Source organism: Cornus florida, unplaced genomic scaffold, assembly GCF_030987335.1.
Source record: "Cornus florida cultivar Cherokee Brave unplaced genomic scaffold, ASM3098733v1 CherokeeBrave_3.0.0_Hap2_Chr04, whole genome shotgun sequence".
Taxonomy (NCBI): Eukaryota; Viridiplantae; Streptophyta; class Magnoliopsida; order Cornales; family Cornaceae; genus Cornus; species Cornus florida.
In genome coordinates, this window is record NW_026775574.1 from 99,401,776 (window position 1) to 99,427,650 (window position 25,875).

Sequence of the window (25,875 nt, forward strand, 5' to 3'; positions counted from 1 at the left end):
CCAAATCTAATCTCAATTTAGTTTAGATTTGATTACTTTTGTTGTTGTTTTAAATACTAATCTCAATTTAGTTTAGATTTCATTATTGTTGTTAGTTTTAAATATTTAGATTTGTGATAATGTTTTAGATTGAAGATTTTTTTTTAGTTTTAATAAAAAAGAAAAAACTTGACAACAATCACACGCACATAGATCATTTCCAACCATGTATATATTTTATTTTTTATTTTTTATTTTTATTTTTATTTTTATTTTTTTGTATAAATATGTGTGATTTACACAAAAAATTTAAATTATTTAATTTTAGTTTCAACGGTTGTTTTATTGTGTAAAAATATATGTACCAATAACAATTAATTATGACAAACTTACTTAAAATATAGTTGATTTTTTAATAAAATGAGAAAAATGAATGAAAAATGAAATATGTTAATTTGTTCGTGTAAAGTACATAATCTTTTTACACATTGGTGATGTGGCGATGGAAAAAATTTACACATTATAAGTGACCGTGTATATTTTACACAAAAAAATATTTTAACATACCGCTAGATAGAGATGCTCTTAACCATTTATACTTAAATTATGACCCCAAGGTGAGAAATATCACTAACTGCATTGTAACATTATTATTAGAGTTAATTCCATAAAATTCTCATTATTTTTAAATTTTGACCACAAATCTAACTTATTTCATAAAACCTTCCACACTTTAAAAAAATATCAAATTACTTCAATATCCATGTCCAACCGAAGGAAAAGATAAATTTGACCTTATTATTATTTAATGTTATATTAAAAATTAAAAATAATTTTAAAAAATTACAAAAACACCAATTCCTAACAATTTCACTCCATCTGTACTCTCTCCTCTCTCTATTAGCAACCCAACACACAGTATGTTGATTCAATTGAAGACAGAGGGTTTTGGTTTTGAGGCTCTGTGTTCAGTTCGTTAACGAGGGGAAAAGAAAGAGATACCCCCAAAGGCGGTGGTATCATAGTCTTGCCAATCATGGAGTCCGGCGAAGACAGACCCAGTCAGATGACTGCCAACCACGACACAACTGTGAGCACGAAGGTGACCGAACCTTCAACAACCATTCATGGTTCTTTCTCCGTAACCGTAGCCAAACTTTCACGGTGAATAGAACCGCAAGCTCCGAGCAACGACAAGCTCTACAACGGAAACCCCAACTCCGGCGAAGCACTGGACAAATAGCGACCCAAAATAGATAGCTTCAGGTATCGTCATTCGTCGCCTTGCCAATCATAGAGCCCGGCAAAGACAGAACCAGTCCGGTGACGGTGGTAGCCATGACAACCGCGAGTACGAAGATGACTAAACCTTTAACAGCCATTCATGTTGTTCCTCCATATGATTGTAGCCAAACTTCCACGGTGAATAGAGCCGCGAGCTCCAAAGCAACAACGAGCTCTACAACGGAGACCCAACTCCGGCGAAGCACCGAACAAATAGCGACCCAAAACAGAGAGCTTCAATGCTATAGTTCCGACGGTGACGAGACCCACTTCATGATTCCGACCAAGCTTCTGTTTAGAGAAATAGAGGGGGATAAACCCATGTATTCAATTTCAAGGCCAACATGATTGAAACCAAGCCCTGGACGCTGCCATTTTGCTCTGGGACCCCAAATGATATATACGAACCTATACGATGCCCTTTTGTTGTTGCTAGCGGCGAACAGAGGGTCTCGCCTGTCCTCTTCATCGCGATGGAGATGGCACACCAACATCTTAGGGTTTTGCACTGTTGGATCTTCAAATCAAGGTTAAATTGAAAAGAGAGAGAAGACGGGGTGAACCACCAACCCTTTGTTGTGTCTATTTTAGAGAGTTTTAGAGAGAGAAAGAGGGGGGTGAATGGGTTGGGTTGCAGATAGAGAGAGAGTATGGATGGAGTGAAAGCTACGGAGCACGGACACTCCCTTCTAGGGCCGTACTCGTGTCGAATACTTTTCAGACGTGGACATTTGTGTTCGAGGCTCGGATACGTGTCCAACACTTCTGTAAAGTGTCTAAATATTATTTTTTATTGGATATGCATGTCCGAGACTCGGACACAGGGTTCGACACTTCTGTGAGATAAAATTTATTTTCTCTCACTCCTCTTAGTCTTTCCTCTTCTTCAATTATCTCTTTTTATGAACAAGATATATATATATATATATTTAAGTTACATGAACAAAACATTGTGAAAGACTGAAAGTATATATATTTATTCATATACATATTTAGTTCATTATAGTTATGTCTCTTCTGCATATCTTCGTTTAGAATTTGGATCAACTTTATTTTTTATTTATTTTCTGTTTTGTCTTGTCCATATTTTTCTTATAACAGAGATGAAATTATTGAAATTGATTCTGTTCTTTGTTGTTGTTTTATTTATCTATACAAGATTCTAGTAATTATATTTTGAATATATATATATATATATATATATATATATATATAATTTTATAGGCGTATTCCCGCCGTGTCCGTGTCCTATTTTTTTGAAATTTACCGTGTCGCCGTATCCGTGTCGTATCATACCCGTATTCCGTATCCGTGTCCGTGCTTCATAGAATGAAAGTGTAAAATATGGGTGTTTTTGTAATTTTTAAAAATTATTTTCAGTTTTTAATATAACATTAAATAATAGTAAAGTCAAATTTGCCCTTTCACAATCTGGTAATATATGAATATTGGAACAATGTGATTGCTTTTTAAAGTGTGGAGGGTTTTATGAAATAGGTTGGGGATTTATGATCAAAATTTAAAATGAGTGGAGTTTTTATGAAATTAGCCCTTATTATTATTACCATCACTCCTTTTTTGGGATATATTTTTATTATTATTCTATATATTCCTTTCATCCCACTAAACTTGTTTACTTTGGAAACTGTGACTCATGTCTTATTTATTTTGGGAGTAAGTTACAATTACCAAAGTGAACGACTCTTATAAGACAGAGAGTATATTTTACTCAACAGCTTCCCATTGATTTTGATGGTTCATGAGCGTGCACATAGTTTAATTTGGTTCAATTTTAGAATGAATTAGAATGAGATTGGTTTCAAAAGATTCAGCTGTTTCATAAATAAATTGTAGTGAAATTAAACCATGATTGACTTTGGTTAGTTCGATTATACGGTTTTGGACTTTCGTATATATGTGTGTGTGTGTATATTTATAAAATGAAGGAGCAAAACATGAAAAATATATATGTACTACGTATACGATTATCCATGTATTGTGGTGTATCGTAAATTATATGCTGTGCAAATTTAAATTAAATATTATATTACAATATTTTTTTTTATATTATAAGTTATAAATAATTGTTCGGTTTCAATCGGTTTTTATTTTCTAATCTCAAATCAAAACTGAAATGTTATAAAATTTTAAAATTAAAACCGAATCATTTCATCATTGAATCGAACCAATTGCACAATTCAACTAGGTTGGATGCAATCAACCAAACCGCATAATTCAACTAGGTTGGATTCAATTTATCAATTCTAACAATTTTTCGTACACTCCTAATTTGAATTATTCTATCTTCTTATCTTTAAAAATAAAAAATAAAAATATTTCATTCTTCACCATTTGAAGAGAAATAAGCCTTATAATAAGGTAAAAAAAGGACAAGAAAAAAACATATGAGCTTTTGGATTTGGACTTTTTGGAGCAAAACACAATATTTTGCAAATTTGCTTCTATGCATGGAGACAAATAGTCCACAACAGTCTTTCTCCCTCACATGGCACTGCAGGCCGGTCTCTAAACCGTTCTGTCAACTGCACAATTATAAAATTCACAAATTAATCCCCACTTCAAATATATATATATATATATATATATATATATATATATATAATGGCAGATAGGAAGTGATAGTCGCATAGTACCACTCTCCTCTCATGGACAAATGACAAGCACGTAATATTTTTAATGAGGCAGTCCTCCTGTTTAGCCGGTGCCAATCGCTGTCTATTTATTTCTTTTTTTAATAATTGGATGGGAATTTGATGACTTAATTGTCTTGTTTATTTAATAATTCATTTAAAATTTTATTTTAAAGAATAAATTTCACACAGTAAAATTTTACGCACTTGATACTTAGCATTTGAAACAATATCAAAGATGTTCTCAAATTCTTTTTAGTGTTCAGAATTTTACTATAAAATTTTAAGTACACTTGTTCGGTGACTTTGGTTGCACCGAAAATTAGCACATATAAAAAATTGGCACATGTTATTTTAATGTGTTTTGATGATCTATGGGTCCAACAAAATGTTCATTTCATGGCTAATTAGGATGGATTAGATGGTTTGTTTGGTCAACAAAATCCCATAATTTAGGAGATCTACACATTAAATGAAGGCCATTCTTGTTAAAAAATAAAAAAATAAAAACACATTTTTTGTCGAACCAATAAAATACGGTGGACTACTTATCATTTTTCATACTTCCATATATATATATATATTGAAAAGTAATCAACTCGTTTGATTTATCACTCAGAAAACACTTATCAATAACTTAGAAACATAAAATTGTTTTAAGAGATATCTAAAAGATAGTTATCACATTTCTATAATTGAGTTAGCTTTTAAGACCTAGCCATAACTTGAAATGGGACCTTGAAGAAAATATATGATTGCCCGATTCATCGTGTAGGGGGCATCACCCACATAAACGGTTACAATGTGTCCGGTGCACCGAGCACATTGTATATTATTTTCATCATTTGTGAGTTGAAATTGAAAAAAATAAAAATAATAATAAAAAAAGCCCTTAATTGCGCCATTTTTAAGAATATAACTTGGTAAATAAACACCATTCTTCATCCCAAAAACAAAGAAAAGGGTTTTCAAAGAATTTCATACCCTTCACTCTTCGCTACTACTCTGTCCATTTTCTCGATGGTTCGCTGGCACTAGACTGTCCTTGTTTTCTCTCACTATTGGGTAGGGGCAAATGATATATCATATAAGGTATAATTCAACTACAGGAATGCAATTAATATTTTTTAAATAAAAATAAAATGGACGGCAATTTTCTCTAATGATCTTACTTCGTCTTGTTTTGTTATAGGCATGAAGTTTCAGACAATTCTTCTTTCTTCATATAGGCTGTCTAATTGTACAATTTTCCATATTTAAAACGCAATTGTTCCTTTTATTATATGTGGTGCGTGCATGGTTAACTTAATAATATTTGGAGAGCCAATAGGTGCTTCTTCTTTTTTTCCCTATCCATTGTGGAAATGAAATCATCACTTTTAGAAAATTAAAATTAAAATAGTTTGTGTACAAGTGTTATACCATAAAGTATAGAGGATCAAAAATGATGTTTATACTTTGTCATATTTTTGTGAGGACCGGACCATCTTCCTACGGTCCTACATGGATGGGCTTAGATATTTTTAAGGTGGTTGGGCTTACTCAGATGCTTTTAAGGCGGTGCGTGATATCAATTATAATGGATCAAGTATTTCGTAATTTGATTTAAAAGTCTAAGTTATTAAGTGAAATTAACACTCAATTCAAATAGGGCAATACTTGTCTACTTACCGGTGAATAGAAAACTTATAGTCACTGCGTATATGGCATAATACTAAATTGACAAGTGTACTTATATTTAAAATAATTAAAAATAAATAATTTGATAACTATCATGTTAAACCCAAATGAATCCGAATCAAATTCTAATTTTAATTCTATCTTCTTTCTCTTTTTCACGCTAATTTTATCCGTCTCTCCCCCCTGTCTGATTTATATTTTTAGAGAGAGAAACTCATATCTCCAAAATTTCAAAACCACCCTTTTTTACCTCAACTGGGACCACCACATCTTTACGCACCTTCCCCAACTTAGATTTCTCAACCCTTACCAATTCAATCAGATCAACTGATCAGGGTATAATTATAATATTAAGCACCATCAAACATAGAATGACTGAATTGTATAACATCTATTCCAACAAGGGGAAGAGAAAAAAAAGAAAGAAAAAGAATTCATCATACATGATCAAATTCTTATATGTCCTCAAAATTAAAAAAAAATAATATATATATATAATATATATAATTCTTTTATTTTGATTTTTATAAGAAAAACCTTAAGCCTTAGCCGTGGCTTTGATATCAATTCTCCGAAGACACGAGTTTCTCTCTCGAAAAATATGAGAGGGGGGGAGGGGGGATAGGAAGAGGGACAGAATGAATAATCTCTAAAAATATGAGAATATGAGGAGAGAGAGAGAGGGGGATAAGGAGAGGGACAGAACGAATAAGATTAGGTGTGAGAAAGAGGGAGAGGAGAGAGAATTATAATTTGATTTGTATTAATTTAGGTTTAATCCAAATAGCTATCAGATTATTTATTTTTAATTATTTTAAATATAAATACACTTGTCAGTTTAGCATTGTGTCACATACGTAGTGAGTATAAGTTTTCTATTCACCGGTGAATAGGCAAGTATTATTCACCCAAATATACCTATTTTACTTTCCATTTGGATCTGTGTGACAAAACTCCTCCTTGTAATACACAACCACAATGATCACCAGTGCCTCTTAGTAGGTACCTCAATTTTGAAAAATAATACAAAAGGCTTTCTACCTCCAAAGGTATATGGTGAGGGTTCAAAACCCTATAGAGACAAATGAGTACGTAGATTTCTTGTCAATGGAAAGAAAAGGAAAAAAGAAAAATGATGACGCTGCTAGCAAATCTTCAAAATATCAAGTTTTTAGACAAAGAATGGATTTGGACATGTTATCCAAATGCATCCCCTGCATGCCTTTCACATCAAAATCTGAATAAATTATATGAATCATTGTGAAAGAAATGTGCTTCCTTTTATGCTCATGTTTAGTTTCGGACTTGCGAGAAATCAGTGTCACAAGTGATAGTAATATAAAAACAGGGCCAACATCTTCTCAGCCTTGTAATAATTTTATTTTAACAATAATAATAAAAAAAACTTACAAAACAAGAAAGTGAAATGATAAGTTCAGTTATGTAATTAGACTGAAGTTTATAGTAATGAAACATTGCTCGTGGGATAGTGTAATGGGGGGTAAAAAACTTAAACAGGATGTAGAAGAGAAATGAGATCTCTCCCCAAACCGTCCCATTACCATCCTAAAGGTAGCCAATGCTGGGAAATAAAAGGCAAATTGAGAAGAAACAAAAAAGAACCTTTTATGGGCCTTTTCCCAATCTGGCCCAAATACTTATAAAAAAAAATAACAAGAGAAGAGTAATCCAGCCCATATTGACCCGGAAAATTTGTCTGAAGAAGTAGGGTTTTGCGTAAGTCGTCTTTCCCACATATAACGAACACTATCGCATTGGGGCAGCTCTTGTGGCGGAGAAAACAAGTGAAGCACGACTCCGAAGCAGCGAACATGGTTTGCACTCTCTCTTTATACATATACACGTATATACATGTCTGTCTGTATACTGAGCAGTTCTGAAGCTTTTCTCTCAATATTTCAGGTGAAGTACTCAAAAGAGCCAATCAATCCCACCAAATGTAAGTAATTCTCTGCTTTGAGCTATTTGAACAGCTACAATAGTTTCTCTCTCTAGAATTTTGTCACAGAGTAGGGTTTATTGCTATTCTCATGTTATGTTCCAGCTCTTTTTTGGTTTTTTTTTTTTATCTGTTCTGATATCAATAAAGTAAATCGTCTATAAATTTGTTACTCTTTCATGTGTTGGAATTCATCGTGTTTGAAAGTTTTGCATCTTGTAGTGTTGTCTCAGTGTTTATCATTTGTTCTCACCGTTTATTGCCTGTTATAATGCAGCCTGCAAGGCCAGAGGCTCTGATCTGAGAGTTCATTTCAAGGTACCACGAAATTATTGTTGTCTTGTTATTATTATTTTTTGCATTTTCGCCTATGTGATATATGTGATGGAAATGTGGACATTCATTTTTTTTTTTTTTTTTTTTTTTTTTTTTGGATTTTGTAAATTTCTTGTTTTGTAAAATCTGAATATATATATTTGTTGATTTTAAGGTATGGTGGGTTTAGCTCAGATATTGAGCTTCTATGTTTTCCTTTGTGACAAAATGTAATTTTGTGAAATTTAGGACTAATTTGCTTTGGCAATGCTCTATAACCTGATGAAAAAAGCAGGGGCTCGTTGCCTTTTGTGGACAAGCCTCTCGTAAACTTCAGGGAAATGAATTTGCATTGTCATTGGGTGAATCTCTTGAGTAGTTTGTGAAGGATGGTTCAGTATATGATGGAACATTATAACAGGTTTAATTGCATTAATAGATACTTTAAAAATATTGTCGTAGTTAAAGTCCTATATTGTTTAACTCGGATATTGAGATTTGATTCACTGTGTTTGATTTTGGTTCCTTGTTGCTTTCCTTTATGACAATAAATTATTATTTTTATTTTTTTTAAAATTTAGAATGAACTTGTTTGGTCTATGTTCGATAACCTGATGAAAAAAGCAGGGGCTTGTTGCCTTTTGTGGATGGGCCTCTCTTAAACTTCAGGGAAATGAATTTGCATTGTCATTGGGTGAATCTCTTGAGTAGTTTGTGATGGATGATTCAGTGTATGATGGAACATAATAACTGGTGTGGTTACATTTACAAAAATATTGGTTCAGATCTTCTTGTTTTGCATCTAGGGTTAGTTGAAGTTTAACTCAGATATTAAGATTTGATTCACTATGCTGATTTTGGTTCCATTTTGTTTTCTTTTACGATAGAATAAATTTTCTTTGAAATTTAGAAGGAACTTGTATGGTCTTTGTTTGATAACCTGATGAAAAAAGCAGGGGCTCGTTGCCTTTCGTGTACAGGCCTTTCTTAAAGTCCAATATTGTTTCAAAAATATTGTCCCCTTCTTTCCTTGTTTTGCGTCTAGGGTTAGTTAAAGTCCAATATTGTTTACTAGATATTGAGATTTGATTCACCATGTTCATTCTGGTCCCTCTTTGCTTTATTTTGCGACAGAATATTTTTTTTTTGAAATTTCGAATGAACTTGTTTTGTTTGGTCTGTGTTTGATAACCTGATGAAAAAAGCAGGGGCTCGTTGCCTTTTGTGGACTGGCCTCTTCTAAATTTCAGGGAAATGAATTTGCATTGTCATTGGGTGAATCTCGAGTAGTTTGTGATGGATGATTCAGTTTATGATGGAACATAATAACTGGTGCGATTGCATTGACAGATGTTTTAAAAATGTTGTTGCAGCTTTTTTTTTTTTTTTTTTTTCGGCGTCTAGGGTTAGTTAAAAGTCCTATATTGTTTAACTCAAATATTAAGCTTCGATTCACCGTGTTGATTTTGGTTCCTCTTTGCTTATGTTTATGACGAAAGAAAAAGTTGTGAAATTTAGAATGAACTTGTTTGGTGGCCTGAGTTAAAATCCCATATTGTTGGTCTTTCCTTATCTTTACGACAAAATAATAATTTGTGGAATTTAGAATGAACTTGTTTGGTCTATGTTTGATACCTGATGAAAAAAGTAGGAGCCCGTTGCCTTTTGTGGACATGCCTCTCATAAACTTCAGGGAAATGAATATGCATTTTGCATTGTCATTGGGTGAATCTCTTGAGTAGTGTGTGATGGATGGTTCGATATATGATGGAGCATAATAGCTGGCATTATTGCATTTTTGGATGCTTCGAAATATTGTTGCAGTTTTTCTTGTTTCACAGGTAGAGTTAGTTAAAGTTCGATATGCCACACCTGGAAAAAAAATGGGCTCTTTAGTGAGTCTCCTTAAATTGCCATTCCTTTCCTTATCACAAAATTTTCATATATTATTTCCTAGACCCTTGTCAAAAAAAAAAAAAAAGAAAAAAAACAAAAAATCATGTCCTAGACATGCTTCTACACAAATACAGGGGTTTTTATATGGGGTAAATGCAAAAAAATCCTTGAACTTTCTCAGATATGCAAATAACCTAATGTACCCCTTGTACTTATGTAAAAACCTACAAATAATTTATTCTATTGTCATTTATTTTTCATTAGAAATTTGATGGAAAAAGGCACGTGAACCTCATATAAATTGGAGTTATATTTCTTTTCCATTTTGTTTCCATTCAAGAGTTCATATTTGTTTCCATGCCTCTTCGAGACTGAAAAATGGACAAATTCCTTTTCTTTTATATTTTGACTAGTGTGTCATTTTGAGTGGACTAAACTACTATTTGTAAACTGTAAAAGAGGATCCGTTTCTATGGACTTAACTCATGCTCTGCTTAGAAATTTTGTCACAACATGAGTAATGGGTGAAACTGAGATGTCTAAAGAGAGTGATTCATTGAATCTTGCAATGACCTCGTCTTTTCCTTTTGAAATGTTGTTTTATTGAAGCTTGGATTAGGTTTTTTTCTTTCAAATGGATTCATTTTGTAATCACTTGTGCGCTTGGGTCAATGCAATGTTTTGTTTCAGTTTTTGTTGTAAAGGAGTGGTTGCATGTATCGTTTGCTGGAGTTCACTCACTTTTGCTGAAAGTACTCGTCAGTGGGTATTCCATGTTTAAAGTTTAAGTATTTATTAGTTAATTTGATAGAATTCAGTGTTTTCTTTCTTGGTCATCAATACTTTAATTGTCTTGCTATTGTGTTGTAATTATCTCCATATGTTATAATAGATTTTCCAATTTGATTGCTAACCTGTATTCTGTTCTGTCTTCCTATTGACTTCAAGAACACAAGAGAGACAGCGCACGCCATTAGGAAGCTGCCTTTGACCAAGGCTAAGAGGTATTTGGAGGATGTTCTGGTCCACAAGCAGGCCATTCCCTTCACACGCTTCTGTCGTGGTGTTGGCCGGACTGCTCAGGCAAAGAACAGGCATTCTAATGGACAAGGACGTTGGCCTGTCAAATCTGCCGGATTTATACTGGATTTATTAAAGAATGCTGAGAGTAATGCTGAGGTACTGATAGTCTGATCCTCTGGCCATACTTTAGCCATTAGTCATTCCGACCTTCAACCTCAGTTAACATGCTGATTGTTTGTTCATTCTTTAGGTCAAAGGTTTGGATGTAGATTCTCTTTACATATCACACATTCAGGTGAACCAGGCACAGAAGCAGAGGCGCCGCACATACCGTGCTCATGGAAGAATAAACCGTATGTTTGATTTCTCTTTTTTTCTTTGGGTGAATACGTTTGATTTCTTGTTTTATATTGTCTGCATTTCTCTCTTTGTTTTAAGTATTATAAGGAACAAATATTTTATTTTGATTGATGATTTATTGCTTTTATACCGTCTTGTGCATTTCTTATGTGTTTTAAAGATTTTAAGGAACATATTATTTATTTTGACAGCATATATGTCATCTCCCTGCCATATTGAATTGATTCTGTCCGAGAAGGAAGAGCCTGTAAAAAAGGAGGTAATCCATTTATCAGTATTTAATTTTAACATAAAATTTTGAGGAAGATTAGTGGTTAAAGCAATGAGGATATAAATTGTCACTTGTCTTATTCACCCTTTACCATTTTGCAGCCCGAGTCTCAGCTGACGACCGGTAAATCCAGGAAGTCTCAAGCTCTACGCAGCAGTGCCTCCTCTTAAATGACATTCATAGAGCCGACAATTTAAGAAGTTTTGATTTGTCCGACACTTAAGAGGGTTTTGTTGAATTGTATTGTTGCTATCCAATGCTATTTAGTTGAATGATTGAGTTATTATTTGAAGTTCTTGACTAGTGTATGTTGAATGTATGGTGATAATGAATTTTTACTGATGCTTAAGACGAGATTATCATCTTTTAATCATTGTTTTTTCTCATTTTTTGTGATATTTGAGACTGATGGTTCGATGTGTGCATTAAAAGCATGTTATATTTAGGCCATCTATTGTGGTTTGTTAGTATGGGCGTGAAGTTTCTGTAATCTAAGGGTTTATTAGGTTGTTTCTGTAATCCAAGGGTTTATTAGGTTAGCACAAGTGTGTCCAGTGGCTATAGTCCATTTTTTCTACAGAAAGGGAAATCAAACTACTCGGTTTTGAAAAATAAAAAAAGCCTGAGATTTCAGTTTGTTTCAGATTTCAGATTTTTATTTATTTTTTTAAACCAATGTTATTATTATTGTTATTATTTTTGTCCAAGAAGTCAAATTCTTTTTGCTAAAGCCCATTATGTACAAATTAAAGTGTATATGCAACATTCTCCATCTTCCAATTTTAGTTTTTTTAAAAAAAAATTTGGTGGTGTTGCGTTTTTTAGAGCACTTTATAATATATTTATGAGCATATATATAGACCTTCCACCGGTCTTAGATGATTTTCTATATATATATATTTTTTGGTTATGTGGTTCAATCTAGAGAGGAATTTATTTTGAGAAAGCTCAAACCAACGAGCTCACACTCACTGTGGTGTGGCTCATTATGACAGAACAATTATATTCAGTCTTGCAATTTTAAGGGCTCACACTCACTGTGTTGTGGCTCATTATGACAGAACAATTATATTCAGTCTTGCAATTTTAAGGGCAAATTCTCTTTCCGGATTTATTTGGACATGTAAAATATGATTTTAGTAATCTACACGGGTGGTTTAGTGGTCAAAGGAAGGAAGCTGTATAAAAAATATTCAGATTTAAATGATGTATGTAATTTTTGGACAAGTAAAATATGCTTTTAGTAATCTGCACTGCACGGGTGGTTTAGTGAAAAAAACATTCTGATATAAATGATATATGTAATTTGCCAATAATTGTACGTATCCAAAATTTAATAAAAATCTACTCGGTAAGTGCCCCTCTTAAAGTATGTTAATCAAATTCAATAAAACTTTAATTATTCATCAAATGTCCTTCACTAAAATAACTAAGAATCATGAACAATTTGAAAAATAAATGACCGGAAAAATGTAGGAGAGAAGCATATGCCATAATTTAGTAAAAGCGCGGTAGTACTTTATTCAAAATTGACAGGATGCCCTTTCCATATTGACATGGAATTAAATCAAGCATAATGAGGAAGTCATACTTCAGTTTCACTGCTTACCAAAAAATAAAAGAAAACATAAATATTTTCCAAAAACTACTATTTAAAAAAATAATTTTTCCATTTCATATATTAAAAAATCAAGTGAAATTTGAGACTATTGAATATTATATCGATATAAAAATTAGGATTCATAATCACTTTTATGATTTAAATAAAATTTTGCATTTTTTTAATTAAAAAATTAATTTTGTTTCCCCTAAATACCATTATTTATTTATCTATTTTAACTAGTAGGAATTAGGATATATTGACCAGTGAGATTGCTTTTGGTCCTTTAGATACATTTGTAATCTTTCGTAGCCTTCTCTTTCAGACATCGTCTTCCTTCTTCGCCCAACTATTTGCTTTACGGTGAGTCTTTTTGATCTCTCTTTCCCCCTCTCTCTATATATAAATGTATTTGCGTATGTGTGAATGCGTGTTTATCTTATCTATAGTTCTTAGGGTTTAATTCTTTAACTCTATTCAATTTCTGATAAAGATCTCATTTTTCCTTCTACATCTAATACTCTGTCTCATACAGATGGATTGGCAAGGGCAAAAGTTAGCGGAGAATCTGATGCAGATAATATTGTTGGCCTTTGCGGTGATCGCTTTCATGACTGGCTATGTCGCGGGCTCGTTTCGGACAATGATGCTAATATACGCCGGTGGTGTTGTTTTCACTACTCTCATCACTGTTCCCAATTGGCCTTTCTTCAATCGCCACCCTCTCAACTGGTTGGATCCCAGCGAAGCATCCGAAGCCAATTCTAAGAAGAAAGCCACTAAAAAGTAGGTCTTTTTCGCTGATCCTCTTGACCAATTTCTAGGCTCTTTGATGGTTTTGGATGTATTGCCCAATGAAGCTATACTGTTCTTGCTTTCCTTAACTATTGCAACTTTATATAATGACTAGATGAAATTTAATTTTCACATTTGTGTTTGATTTTTTTTTTTTTCCTAATTGGTACTCTCACCCATGTCTCTGTCTCTGCTGAGACTTGAACCCTTAACCTCCCTTTGGCAAGTAAGAGGCCGATACCGCTAGGCCACTGACCCATTGATAATATTTTTTCAATTGCTGGTTTTAGTTCTTGTGTGCTTTAATGTTTGTGCTTTGTTTGTGGCAAACGAATACGGAGTAATAAATAAGCTAAAACTGAAATTCTATAGAAGGGTTATTAGGCCAGCAATGGAGTGGAGTGTTGGGCATTGAAGAAAACACAAACACAACACATTCATGTAGCGGAAATGAGGATGTTATGTTGGATGTTAGGAGTTACTAGAAGGGATAAGACAAACACTACCGTGTGAGGGGAGCATTAGGTGTTGCGCCTATAGGTGATAAAATTAGGAAAAGTAGACTTAAGTGGTATGGTCATATTACCCGATGATGCACCTGTTAAAAGAAGAAGAGTTGTTTGCCTAGAAGGTAAGCGCCAAAGAGGCCGACCAAAGCTTCTATAAAAAACGATTTCAAAAAATTAAATTTAAGGGAAGATATGGTGTATAATAGGAAAGAATGTGAAAAGAGAATTCATGTAGCTGACCCATTCATATGGGACAAAGGCAAGGATGATGAGGATGATGATGATTGTTTGTGCTCCGTTTAGTTGTTTGTTGAAGTGTTTCCTTTCTTTGTTAGGTAAAATACAAAGAAGTAGGACCTTCCTATTAAAAAACAAATAGCTAATTGATTGTGACATAATTTTGCAAGTAGGAAGGTGATGGATCTCATTTTTGCGATTCGATTATATTATCTTCAATGTCATTTGTAAATTCTTTTAGTTTTGTTTACAGGCTTTTAGTTATGTTTCTTTTATTTCTAGAATTTTGATTTAGATTCCTCTTCAAGCCAAAGTTTTATTAGTCAAACTTTAACTACTGATTATGAATTGGTAGGATTTCTTACTTAAATTATCATCTAATGGTACATAAAAAAAACCTTTATCAAGGGTAACCCTGCTCCAGTTTTACTAGAAGACTTGGAAATTTAGTGGGACACTGATGAATTGACAAAAACCACTCAATTAGGAATACTATAATATATAAACAATGAGAAACCGAGAACACTCGATCACTGCCCGAGTGTATTATACAGGAATTATTTTGGAAACAAACTTTTAATGGTAAAAATGGAATAAAATGGTTTAGGGAAAAATATATGTAATCAAATGTAGTCATTGGATTTTGACTGGGTATAGATAACATATTTTGGCAATGGAGTGTCTAATGGCAATAAGCAGTATCAGATGAGATGAGCTATGTTGGGGTGTCAAGGATAAAACTTTGGGATTTTGTTTTGTGTCTTGTTTTGGTGGTTCTTTGATCTATTTTCCATTATTATGACTAAATCACAAACTATAAGATTGGAAGGCACATCTTAAGCTCTTGGGATAAATGGGCTGGGTGGTTAGGTTGAACAAACCATTTGCCATTATTAGTAGATAAATCATTTTGACCAGGTCACATATGATGACGACAAGGAAGACTCTCAGTTGCTTCTAATTGACAGTACTATGCTTGAAGACCATGCTTAGCGTATTTAGTGAAAGCTTGTCAAAGATGGTGCACGTTATAACCTGCATATAGCCTAACAATTGTTACCTTTTGGTGATGATGGTCCATTAAGTACCAAAAACAGCCCGTTTTGCAAATGAACTGAAATGTACTCCAAGAATTCCCCAAGTTCTTACAAGGGTTGAAGCAATACGCATATGTTCTCCTTGCTGTTGTTTTTTCGATTTTGTAGGCTGTTAGACAATTATTTCCTAAAAAGTGTAAGCCCCTGATGAATATACTCAATAATGTACATCAAGCTCTCATATCTTTGTAATGCACTACCTTCTCTTGTACATTGAAAAAGCAGACATACAAAATGCAGCACAACCAGATTGACAGAATGAGAGCAAAAAAATGCAAATGAAGAGACTTGAATCCAATACCTGGTATTAAAACTCTAATACCATGTTAAAAACCCGTTTCCTTAAAACCTTAAACAATGAGCTTAACAATGAATATTAAGCTCTCGCATGGACATCAGTGAATTTCTCAGCGGGAATGCAAAAAGAATAAACAAATAAATGATTACATAAATATAAAAAATTTCATCTTAGAATGTTTGGAGCCATATCAGATTGAAATTTTCTTAGAGAATATGAAGTAGTGTTTATGGTGTTTTTAGGAATTCAGCATTGGAAAAGCAATCTGGCTGTTCAGAGTCAGGCTGTTCAGAGTTCAGTGTTTGTTTAGTAATGTAGTATAGGCTGCTCAAGAGAGTTTACTATGGGTATCATGAACTAATGATATGGTTATTGTAGGAATTTACATTGAAGAAGAAATCAAGCTATTCATAATACAACATTGGGCTTCATAGGTGGCTGTGGGGAGAGTCTTGTAATTCCAATGGTATGTAATACGATTAGTTGAGATTTCAATTTTAGATTTTTTCTTGTTCACCACTTTGCTTCTACTCAAAATTGGGTAGTTGGTAGAGGATTAAAGATGCTTACCCTCCTAATTTTACTTTTATAACTTCCACATAAACCTTATTCTTACAGAGATGCAACGTGATGTATATATATATAATAGATACACAATTTGATATACATGGTGATTGAAACTTTAATTGCCAACAAATATACTAGATTAAGATGAAATCTAAAAAAGGGACTGCAACTTTCTAAATAGTTAATTACCTTATATTTTAATATGAGTTCCATTATATTTGACACATAAATAACCACATAGACTCAGTGAAGTAGTAAATTTTTATTTATCGGGCTAAATAGATGACTCGTATTTAAAACCTATTAAAATTCATCACTTGGAACAGTAAGGCCTCATTCTTATGTTATATACCTTGAAGACAATAGGTAATTAAGATTCTCTTTCGTGGGATGAGTGAAAAAAAAAAGAAAAAGACACATAACAAAATTTCATGAAAACGTTGTCATTGTATAAATTTGCCCAAATTTAAATTGATGTGAAATTCTAAATTTGCCCAAGAAGAGGAAAAAGAAAATAATAATACCTATATATACTTCATTGAAATTGAGTGGATAGGAATTTTTCCTTGTCTATTTAGTCAAATATGGGAATTTTTGACAAAGTACAAGGAAAATAGACAGTCTAGCTACCCATGTGAGCAACAAATTTTTATTAAGAATTTTGGTGCATCCAACAAAATCATTCCTCAAACAAACTTTTCAATTAAGCAATCATTTATTACAGATAACTACATCCTAGAGTACAAGAACAGAAAACCACACAATATTTGAACTGAATAAAATATAAATATTCTATACTAGGAACATTATACACACATAAGTATGTAATTTTTTTAGTTTGTGTGTGTTTATCATTGGCTATAGACTTCCATCGATCACTACTATAGTCGACTCCTGCATGTGAGAAACTAATTGGACTTCAAGTTGAGGAGGTTGGTGTTGATGTTGGTGTGTGAAGAAGATAGCGTAGAGAGTAGGAATGGATTGTAAAATTTGATAAAACCAGCAGAGGAAGCGGTTAAGCAGATTGAAAAGCGAAGCAAACCAAGGAGAGATGAGTATGATGATAGGATAAGAAATCCAAAATGTGGCGGTGACAAAAAGATTGAGCACCACAACCCAATTGCTACAGCTAAGTGTTTGGTGTACGTCCTAGTGGCTATTGTGTTGCAGAGCATAGCACTATTGGTTTTCGGATTAGCCGTATTGCGAATCAATTCCCCAAAAGCTAGCTTGAGCTCTGTTTCAATCAAAACCCTCACGTGTCACCGGACAATCACCTTCTTTCAACGGCACAATGACCGGTGTGATGAGAGTGAAGAATGAAAACTTTGGTAGCTTCAAATTCGAGAACAGCTTTAAGGTCATTGTTTTGTACGGAAATGTGACCGTTGGTGACATGAAAATCGATAGGAGGAGTGTTGGGGGTAGAAATACAGAGCATGTGAATGTTAGTGTAGATGTGAGGTCTAGTGGGGAATTATTGGGTGATGAGAGTTTTAGGAGTGATATGAATTCTGGGTTGTTGAACCTGATCAGCTATGCCAAGTTGAGAGGTGAAGTGCGTGTGATGAATTTGATCAAGAGCCGTAGAACTGTGGCAATGAATTGCAGTATGAGTCTTGATTTCACGAACAGAGCAGTTCAGGATTTGCTATGCATGTGATTCTTTTTTCTTTTTTTTTTTCATTTGGAAATTCATTTATTGAGTTGTTTGTAATATTGATTTGCTCTGATGATAGGATAAGTTATCTCTATTCGTATGATTGGGGGATTAACATTAGCCGAGAACTAGGAATTGGTAATTCAATAGTAGCCGATGGCAGCCTACTATTGTCAAGACATAACCATTTGAAGGCAGTTATGGGAACTTCAACTGGGAATGTAAGTGATGTGTGTACTCTGAGAAATATTTGAAGCACAACTTTGTATAATTTTTTATATCGTTATATTGTTACTGTATTCAGAACGGGAACACCGGACACTTGACAGAAACAACTAGTGTTCAAACATCAAATGCGTGTTCTATCTTGACCGCCGTTCTTCCTCTTCAGCTCCTTTTTCTCTCGATTACCAAAATGGCATGATTTCTAACTTGTATATAGCAAGGCGTTTCTTGCTCTGCTCAAGATTCACCTTGCAAACTCACAACAAAGCAAGATGATGCAAGTGTTTACTTCAGATAGTTTCAGGTAGAAAACGCTGCACGCCGGGAGGACATGATCAACTCGAGCCCCACCAACGAATTGGGTTGGCTTCAGATTGACATTTCAACCTGTGCCTATTTTTAGGTTGGTCTCGTGTTAGAACATGATCAACTCGAGCCCCACCCGAATTCTTGTGAGAGAACAACCCGAATAGTTAATTACCTTATATTTTAATATTAGTTTCATTATATTTGACACATAAATAACCACGTAAAGTCGGTGTATTAAATTTTTATTTATCGGGCTAAATAGAATGACTTATATTTAAAACCTATTAAAATTTATCACTTGAAACATTAAGGCTGATTCTTATGTTAAAAAAGAAGAAGACAGAATAACAAAATTTCATGCAAACGTTGTCATTGTATAAATTTGCCCAAATTTAAATTGATGCGAAATTCTAAATTTGCCCAAGAAGAGGAAAAAGAAAATAATAAAACTTATATATACTTCATTATATATGCTACAAAATTTTGTTAAGAATTTTGGTGCATCCAACAAAATCACTCCTCAAACAAACTTCTCAATTAAGCAATCATTTATTACAGATTACTACATGATAGATATACCATTACAAGAACACAAAACCACACAATATTTGAACTGAATAAAACATAAATATTCTATACTAGGAACATTAAACACACATACGTATGTAATTTTTTTAGTTTGTGTGTGTTCATCATTGGCTATAGGCTTCCATCGATCACTACTATAGTCGACTCCTGCATGTGAGTATTATCAACTAATTGGACTTCAAGTTGAGGAGGTTGGTGTTGATGTCGGTGTGTGAAGAAGACAGCGTAGATGGTAGGAATGGATTGTAAAATTTGATAAAACCAGCAGAGGAAGCGGCTAAGCAGATTGAAAAGCGAAGCAAACCAAGGAGAGATGAGTATGATGATAGGATAAGAAATCCAAAAATGTAGTGGCGACAAAAAGATTGAGCACCACAACCCAATTGCTACAGCTACAGAAAAGTCTCCGGTTTGCAAGAGAATTGCATGGACAGAGACGGTCACATTGATGGGGAGTTTGATAGAGGTGAGGAGGAAAATGAATATGAGAATGACAATAACAAGTAGGAAAGCCAATTTGGCAATGAGATGATCAAAATCAGCAGTGGCTAATGGATGAGTAATATTTTTGAAGACCCAATTAGGGTGGACATAGGAGGAATGTAAGAACATGAAGAGGAGGTTTATCAATGGCAGGACAAGATACCTGAGCTCTATGTAGCTGTGCATCTTTCTGTATTTTGTTTAATACTACTACTACCTGAGCGCTATCAATGGCAGAACAAGGGAGAGTTGTTGGATTTCAGTTCCTTATATGGGCAAGCGGTAGCCCTTGTGCTATTTCCGTGTCTTTTCCTTCTGTATTTGGGATGTTCAAAGATACGCAGTTTTGTTGTCCAAACTACCCCTTGGTTTGCTTCCCCTTCCTTTCAAATTTGTGACATTTTGTGATTTAAATCCTTAAATGTCACAACCAAACTCATTTTGTGTTAACATTGATGGGGTAGTTCTTTAATGAGTTTCTTGGTTTTAGTGGACTACTGGACTACCATTGGATTAATTTGTCAAACATTTTTGATTAATTTGTCTAACATTTTGACCCCATCAATGTTAATTTGTCTAACATTTTTTGATTAATTTGTCTAACATTTTTGATTAATTTGTCTAACATTTTGACCCCATTTTAACATTTTTTGATTAATTTGTCTAACATTTTTTGATTATTTTGTTTAACATTTTGACCACGGTTATACCATTTTGTCATGTGTCAATAAACTCTGGGATTCGTTATCGTTTGTTTCTTCTTCATTTCCACTATATATATATATATATATCCACTAACGGATAATGTTTATGATACAGAATGGTGCAATATCAAATTGATCAAAACCAAATCATCATTCCAACTGAACTGAACAATTTAAAAAGAAATGGAATCAAATTGTAGCGATCCACTCGAATTGTAAATAAACAAGACGTTGATCATGAAACCAAAACTCAGCCTAATTTGATATCATATCTTTCATTAAATTTGCATAAATTTATCTATAATTTTTTAAAAATTAATTAATTTTTTAATTTTTAATGAATATATTACTTGAAAAGAAGGTATTTTTTTCAAAAGTATTTTATTAATTTTTTTATCTATATATTGTATATAAAAAAAAAGATATATATATATTTTTTTTACGATAAAAATGTTTATTAAAGACTTGTGCACACAGGTCTTTAATACCCAATTGACTTGCAAAATCAACACACACACAACTGTTACTTTCATTACAAAATCAACACACACACATGTGCCATGTAGTAATAAGATGCTATGTGCCATGTAGTAATAAGATGCTATGTGACATGTTACATGTGACGAAAGTGACTTCAAACACAAAATGACACCAAATGTCCTTTTTTTTTTTTTTTCACTCGTCCCATGAAAGAGAATCTTAATTACCTGTTGTCTTCAAGATATAGAACATAAGAATCAGGCCTTATTGTGTCCGAGTAATGAAAATTGCACCATATACTTCTTGATAAAAGTCAATCATCAAACTCTCAATGGAATGAATTCTACTGGAGAATTTGGATGTGTATGTCCCTCATCATATTACGGTAACATAAATTTATCCATCTACACATAAACAAGAAGTTGGAGAACAAGAATCTTGAAAATCATATACATGTGTGTGTATAAAGTCATGTGACCATAGCATTTATCTTTTTAAAATCAACAGCCACTACATATTAATCTTTTGGTTCATTGTAATAGCAAACCAAAAAATGGACTAGAGTTTGAAGACCATCAAATTATAAGTTGAATTAGACCCAAAAAAAAAAAAAAAAAAAGGTAGTAAATACCTTTGTTTTTGCAATTATATTTTAAAATTTGGGACATATAGACTTCAAACTCAATTCCAATTTTATACCTAAAAATGCAATGCCCATAGAATTACAAATAAACCTACCATATTGCCATGTCTTGCGTAATTTTGAGGAGGTTATGCCATGTAGGTACTACACATTTCGTATTCTTTAAATTTAATATACTTCGTTTGGTACAAAAAAATTCTAAGTCGAAAGAAAAGATATGAGGAATAGAAAAGCATTTGTTCAGAGAAGAAAGGAGACTTTTCACATGTTTGGTTGAACGAAGGAAGAGGAGGAGGAGATATATTCTTGAATCATTAGAATAAGGTTAATGTGGAAGTTATAAAAGTAAAATTAGGAGGGTAAGCATCTTTTATCCTTTACCAACTACCCAACATATTGAAGAAGCATAGTGGTGAACGAGAAAAAAATCTAAAATTGAAATCTCAACTAATCGTATTACATACCATTGGAATTACAAGACTCTCCCCACAGCCACCTATGAAACCCAATGTTGTATTATGAATGGCTTGATTTCTTCTTCAATGTAAATTCCTACAATAACCATATCAAAAAAGGGATAGGGCTTCTACTATTTCCATGTGTTTCCCAAAGGTCTGTAGTATTTGAGATTTGTGGGTCCCATCACCGTATTTTAGAAACAACTATGTCAACTACGCATAAAGACTATGAAACTTATCACCTGCATTTATTTATTTCATTTTTTTTAGAAAGGTAAATTTTCAATATATATATAAATATGGACAAAAGTACAGGCCCAAAAGGGCAACACCCCAGAGGCTAGGAATACAAAGCCGTAGCAATAAGCCCATTACAGCCCGCCCAAGAACAAATTGAAATGTTCAACAAAGAACCGTTAAGGGTCCCAATCAATTCGGTGAACATGGGAAACTCTCCCCAGCACGAAGTCTCTTCCTTCAGTTACTTTGATCTGGTGGTTTCGCCGATGGCCGTATGACACTTTCAGGAAGTTCCCATTCAGCCGCGACTCTACTAGCAATGGATGTATCAGTGATTGAAGAATTCAGAAGTTTGGAGTGGATGGAATCTAGTGTCATATGAAGAACTGAATTTGTAGATTGGTGCTCTCAATCCAGATGTTATAGACCAGAGCTGCTAGGCTAAGTTTAGAGACAGAGTTGTTGTGGAACTCTGATTTGCCTTTCCAGTGGTAGAAGGCCCAATTGATCAAGTCAGTCCATGATGATGGCTTGATGTAGAACCCACATCTCGCTTGTAAAAATGTCCATAAGGGCCTGGCGAATGAACATTTGAAGAAGAGGTGGTCATGGGACTCTAGTTCAGCATTGCAGATGATATAAGTTAATTGTGGTGTTGATGTGTGCTGTGCACCTTCTATTCAAGGTTGGGAGTCTCCGCTAAATAACAACCAAAGGGTGAAGGATTGCTTAGGAATTGATGGTTTGGACCAAACTAAGTGAGTCCATGGCAGGGTTGGGAGGTGCTTGGTGAGGTATTTCATTGTTGCAGCTATGGAGAAGTTGGTTGAAGAGGTAAGTGTCCAAATGAACTTGTTAATTCTTTGAGGAATGGGGGTTGGCAAGGCTATGGTTGGTTGTAATTGAGGGATAATGGATAGAATAGAAGTAAGGAAGTTCCAGGTAGAGTTTGTAATGAATGAGCTGAGTTTGGTTTTAGAATCATGGCCAGAGTGCAATATCTGTTGAGGGGAGGCAAGATGATGTAAATGGCCTAAAGGAGACCAACTGTCAAACTAGAAATTGGTTGCTTTGCCATCACCAATTTCTAATTTGACAAGGGGTATGATGCTGCTTCTGAGACTAAGTAACTTCCTCCAACTCCTTGAGCACTGACTTGGCACTTTCACCTCCCAAATGCTATTGCCCTTTAACAAGTAAGTGTTAATTCATTGCACCCAAAACATGTCATTTGAGCTTATGATTCTCTGGAATTGTTTCATTATTGCAACTTCATTCCATACTGTAAAATTAAAAAAGTGAATTTTTTTTTTTCGGGACTGAGCCATTATCTGTAATACCCCATATTTTAAAGGATTAATTAATTAGAATTAATTAATATTATTTTATTTTTAATAATTTTTTTTGGTTTAATTATGATTAAATTGCTTTGATTTTATTTTATTTTTAAATAATTTTTTATTTATTTAAATAAGTGCATAAATTAATTGTCTTATTTTAATTAAATTATATTTTGTATTTATATTTGGTGAATTGATATGGTGTTTGATCTGTGGAATGCCATGAGTGAATTGTGTATTTGATTTGTGTGTATTTAAACTTGTGGGATTTGTTGTGAATTATTTGTATTTAATATGTTTAATTTAATTATTTTATTTAGTTAAGTTGATTGGTTTGGGCTTAAAAGGAGTAAGACCAATGGATGGGGTCTTGGGCTTGAATGAAGCCTTATTGGGTTAATTAATAAAGGCCCATGGTTTTGTGGTTATTTAAATAATCATTTTTGTATAATTATAAATATATATTTAATTATATATAAATATAATTAATTAATAAGTGTTATGGAATAATATATATATGGATATATATTTATGGATAAATATAGGTATATATGATATAATTAATTATGGAAGGTAATATGCATATATATATTGTGTAAAATATGTGTCTCTATATATAATATAGTAGTTAATGATTATTATTATTCCTTTTATTTTAGTAGTCATTATTGGAATATGATTAGGTATTAATGTGTATAAATATACACTTTAGGTATTATCGATAAAAGTTTGTCACGTTAGAAAAATAAGAAAGTTAGAGAGAGAGGAAGAAGAACTGACAAAGAGGAAGTCGGATCAGAGAAATAGGAGGCCGGATTTAGAAGAGACAGACGAGTTCTTCTCTACTTCTCCTCTTAGAATTCATAAACCTATCACCTTGAGTATCAAAATTATATTATTGTGTTGTTGATTAAAAATAATTTATTAATCGGATTAGATGAACATGTTTATTCTTTGCAAAGTGAAAGATTTAAACATGTGAATATATATATATATATATATATATATTGTTATGATAATTTAGTTTTGTATGTGAAGTTATATTAATTGAATTTTATTTTCTGGAATTTTTTTAAGGTTGATTTAATTATGTTTAGCATGATTATTTATTATAAATGGATTAAAAATCAAATGTTAGGTTTGATTATGACCTTAAGACGGGTAATTAAGGTTTCTAGAATTTTTGAAAATTTACTGTAATTTTTTGGATTTATCTATATTTTTCTGAATTGTTTTTAGAAAGTGTTTTATAATTAAATTGGGTTAGAATTTAATTAACTGGAGCATCGTGGGGATCAGCGTATCCACAAAGGGGCTGGGATTCGGTGAGGCAAGGTGCACAGCGCCTTAGTGGGCTTAAATCAGGACCATTAGATGGTCCTGATGGTTAGAAGTAATTGTGGTGTGGTGCAGCGCATAGAGTTTGGGTGCACAACAGAAATGGACCATTGGTAAGGTCCAGTCTCCAGGGAAAAGATCTGATGTGGCGTGGTCCATGAAGAGATGGTGCGCCTACATGATCTAACCACTGGATGCCATCAAATGGGTGGATGGGGATTCAGTGTGGACGAGCTCACCATGACAAGGTGAGGCAACCAATGAGGAGAGGCTAGCACGCGCAAAGGGTCAAATCAGGCGCGTGTGCAGCGCGTGTAGGCGCGTGAGGACAGCAGCCAGTGACTGGTGGCGGGTGGAGGCGCGTGCAGCAAGTGTAGGAGCGTGTGGTGGCACGTGAGGTAGTGTTTGGGGTTCTGGAAAGTTCCTATGGGTCGAGTGTATTTCCATAATTGATTTTTAAACTGTTAGGGTTGAAAACGACCACTAAAGGATGTGTTCGTGGTGTTTTGAGAGCCATAGAGTGTTGCTATGGTAGTTAATGTGCGTACTTATATTTATTTAGTAGTTGGGGATGGAAGGAAGTGTGTGAATGATATTTTTATTCATCTTTCAAAAAACCAAACTAGTCTTTTTGATGACCCACAATACTTCAATTGTTTTCCAAATTATTCAGTAGCTCTTAATGATCCAACAATCCTCCATACTTTAACCCTCAATGTCTCAAGTAGTGGTTATAAAATGATGGATGGAGCCATACCTTTCAATGTTGTTAATAGAGTCCACTACAAAGTCTATACTACTCAAGTTAGCCCTCATGCTCTTCGTGAGTCTCCCAAAGGAGAAACCCTTATTCTCTTTGCTAGTGACGAAAATTCACAAACT

The 25,875-nt window shown here is 33.5% G+C and overlaps 2 protein-coding genes, 3 non-coding genes and 1 pseudogene across 5 annotated transcripts; all 6 read left to right on the top strand.

Moving 5' to 3' along the window:
- Positions 1-7,283: 7,283 nt before the first annotated feature.
- On the top strand, positions 7,284-11,886 carry LOC132304153 (large ribosomal subunit protein uL22y-like). Its single transcript, XM_059801714.1, has 7 exons — positions 7,284-7,429; positions 7,518-7,554; positions 7,832-7,872; positions 10,714-10,944; positions 11,039-11,141; positions 11,340-11,407; positions 11,521-11,886. Exons 1-7 carry the CDS (start codon positions 7,427-7,429, stop codon positions 11,587-11,589), a joined length of 552 nt encoding a protein of 183 aa, XP_059657697.1. The 5' UTR covers positions 7,284-7,426; the 3' UTR covers positions 11,590-11,886.
- Positions 8,155-8,284, top strand: LOC132305980 (small nucleolar RNA snoR74). Its single transcript, XR_009481779.1, has one exon. It is a non-coding gene; the product is annotated as a small nucleolar RNA snoR74 (small nucleolar RNA).
- On the top strand, positions 8,487-8,616 carry LOC132305981 (small nucleolar RNA snoR74). Its single transcript, XR_009481780.1, has one exon. It is a non-coding gene; the product is annotated as a small nucleolar RNA snoR74 (small nucleolar RNA).
- On the top strand, positions 9,068-9,195 carry LOC132305982 (small nucleolar RNA snoR74). The gene has a single exon (XR_009481781.1). It is a non-coding gene; the product is annotated as a small nucleolar RNA snoR74 (small nucleolar RNA).
- LOC132305983 (small nucleolar RNA snoR74) lies at positions 9,511-9,647 on the top strand (annotated as a pseudogene).
- Positions 11,887-13,278: 1,392 nt separating the features above from the next.
- Positions 13,279-13,946, top strand: LOC132304154 (signal peptidase complex subunit 1-like). The gene is made up of 2 exons (XM_059801715.1): positions 13,279-13,382; positions 13,555-13,946. Exon 2 carries the CDS (start codon positions 13,555-13,557, stop codon positions 13,807-13,809), a length of 255 nt encoding a protein of 84 aa, XP_059657698.1. The 5' UTR covers positions 13,279-13,382; the 3' UTR covers positions 13,810-13,946.
- The last annotated feature ends 11,929 nt before the right edge of the window (positions 13,947-25,875 follow it).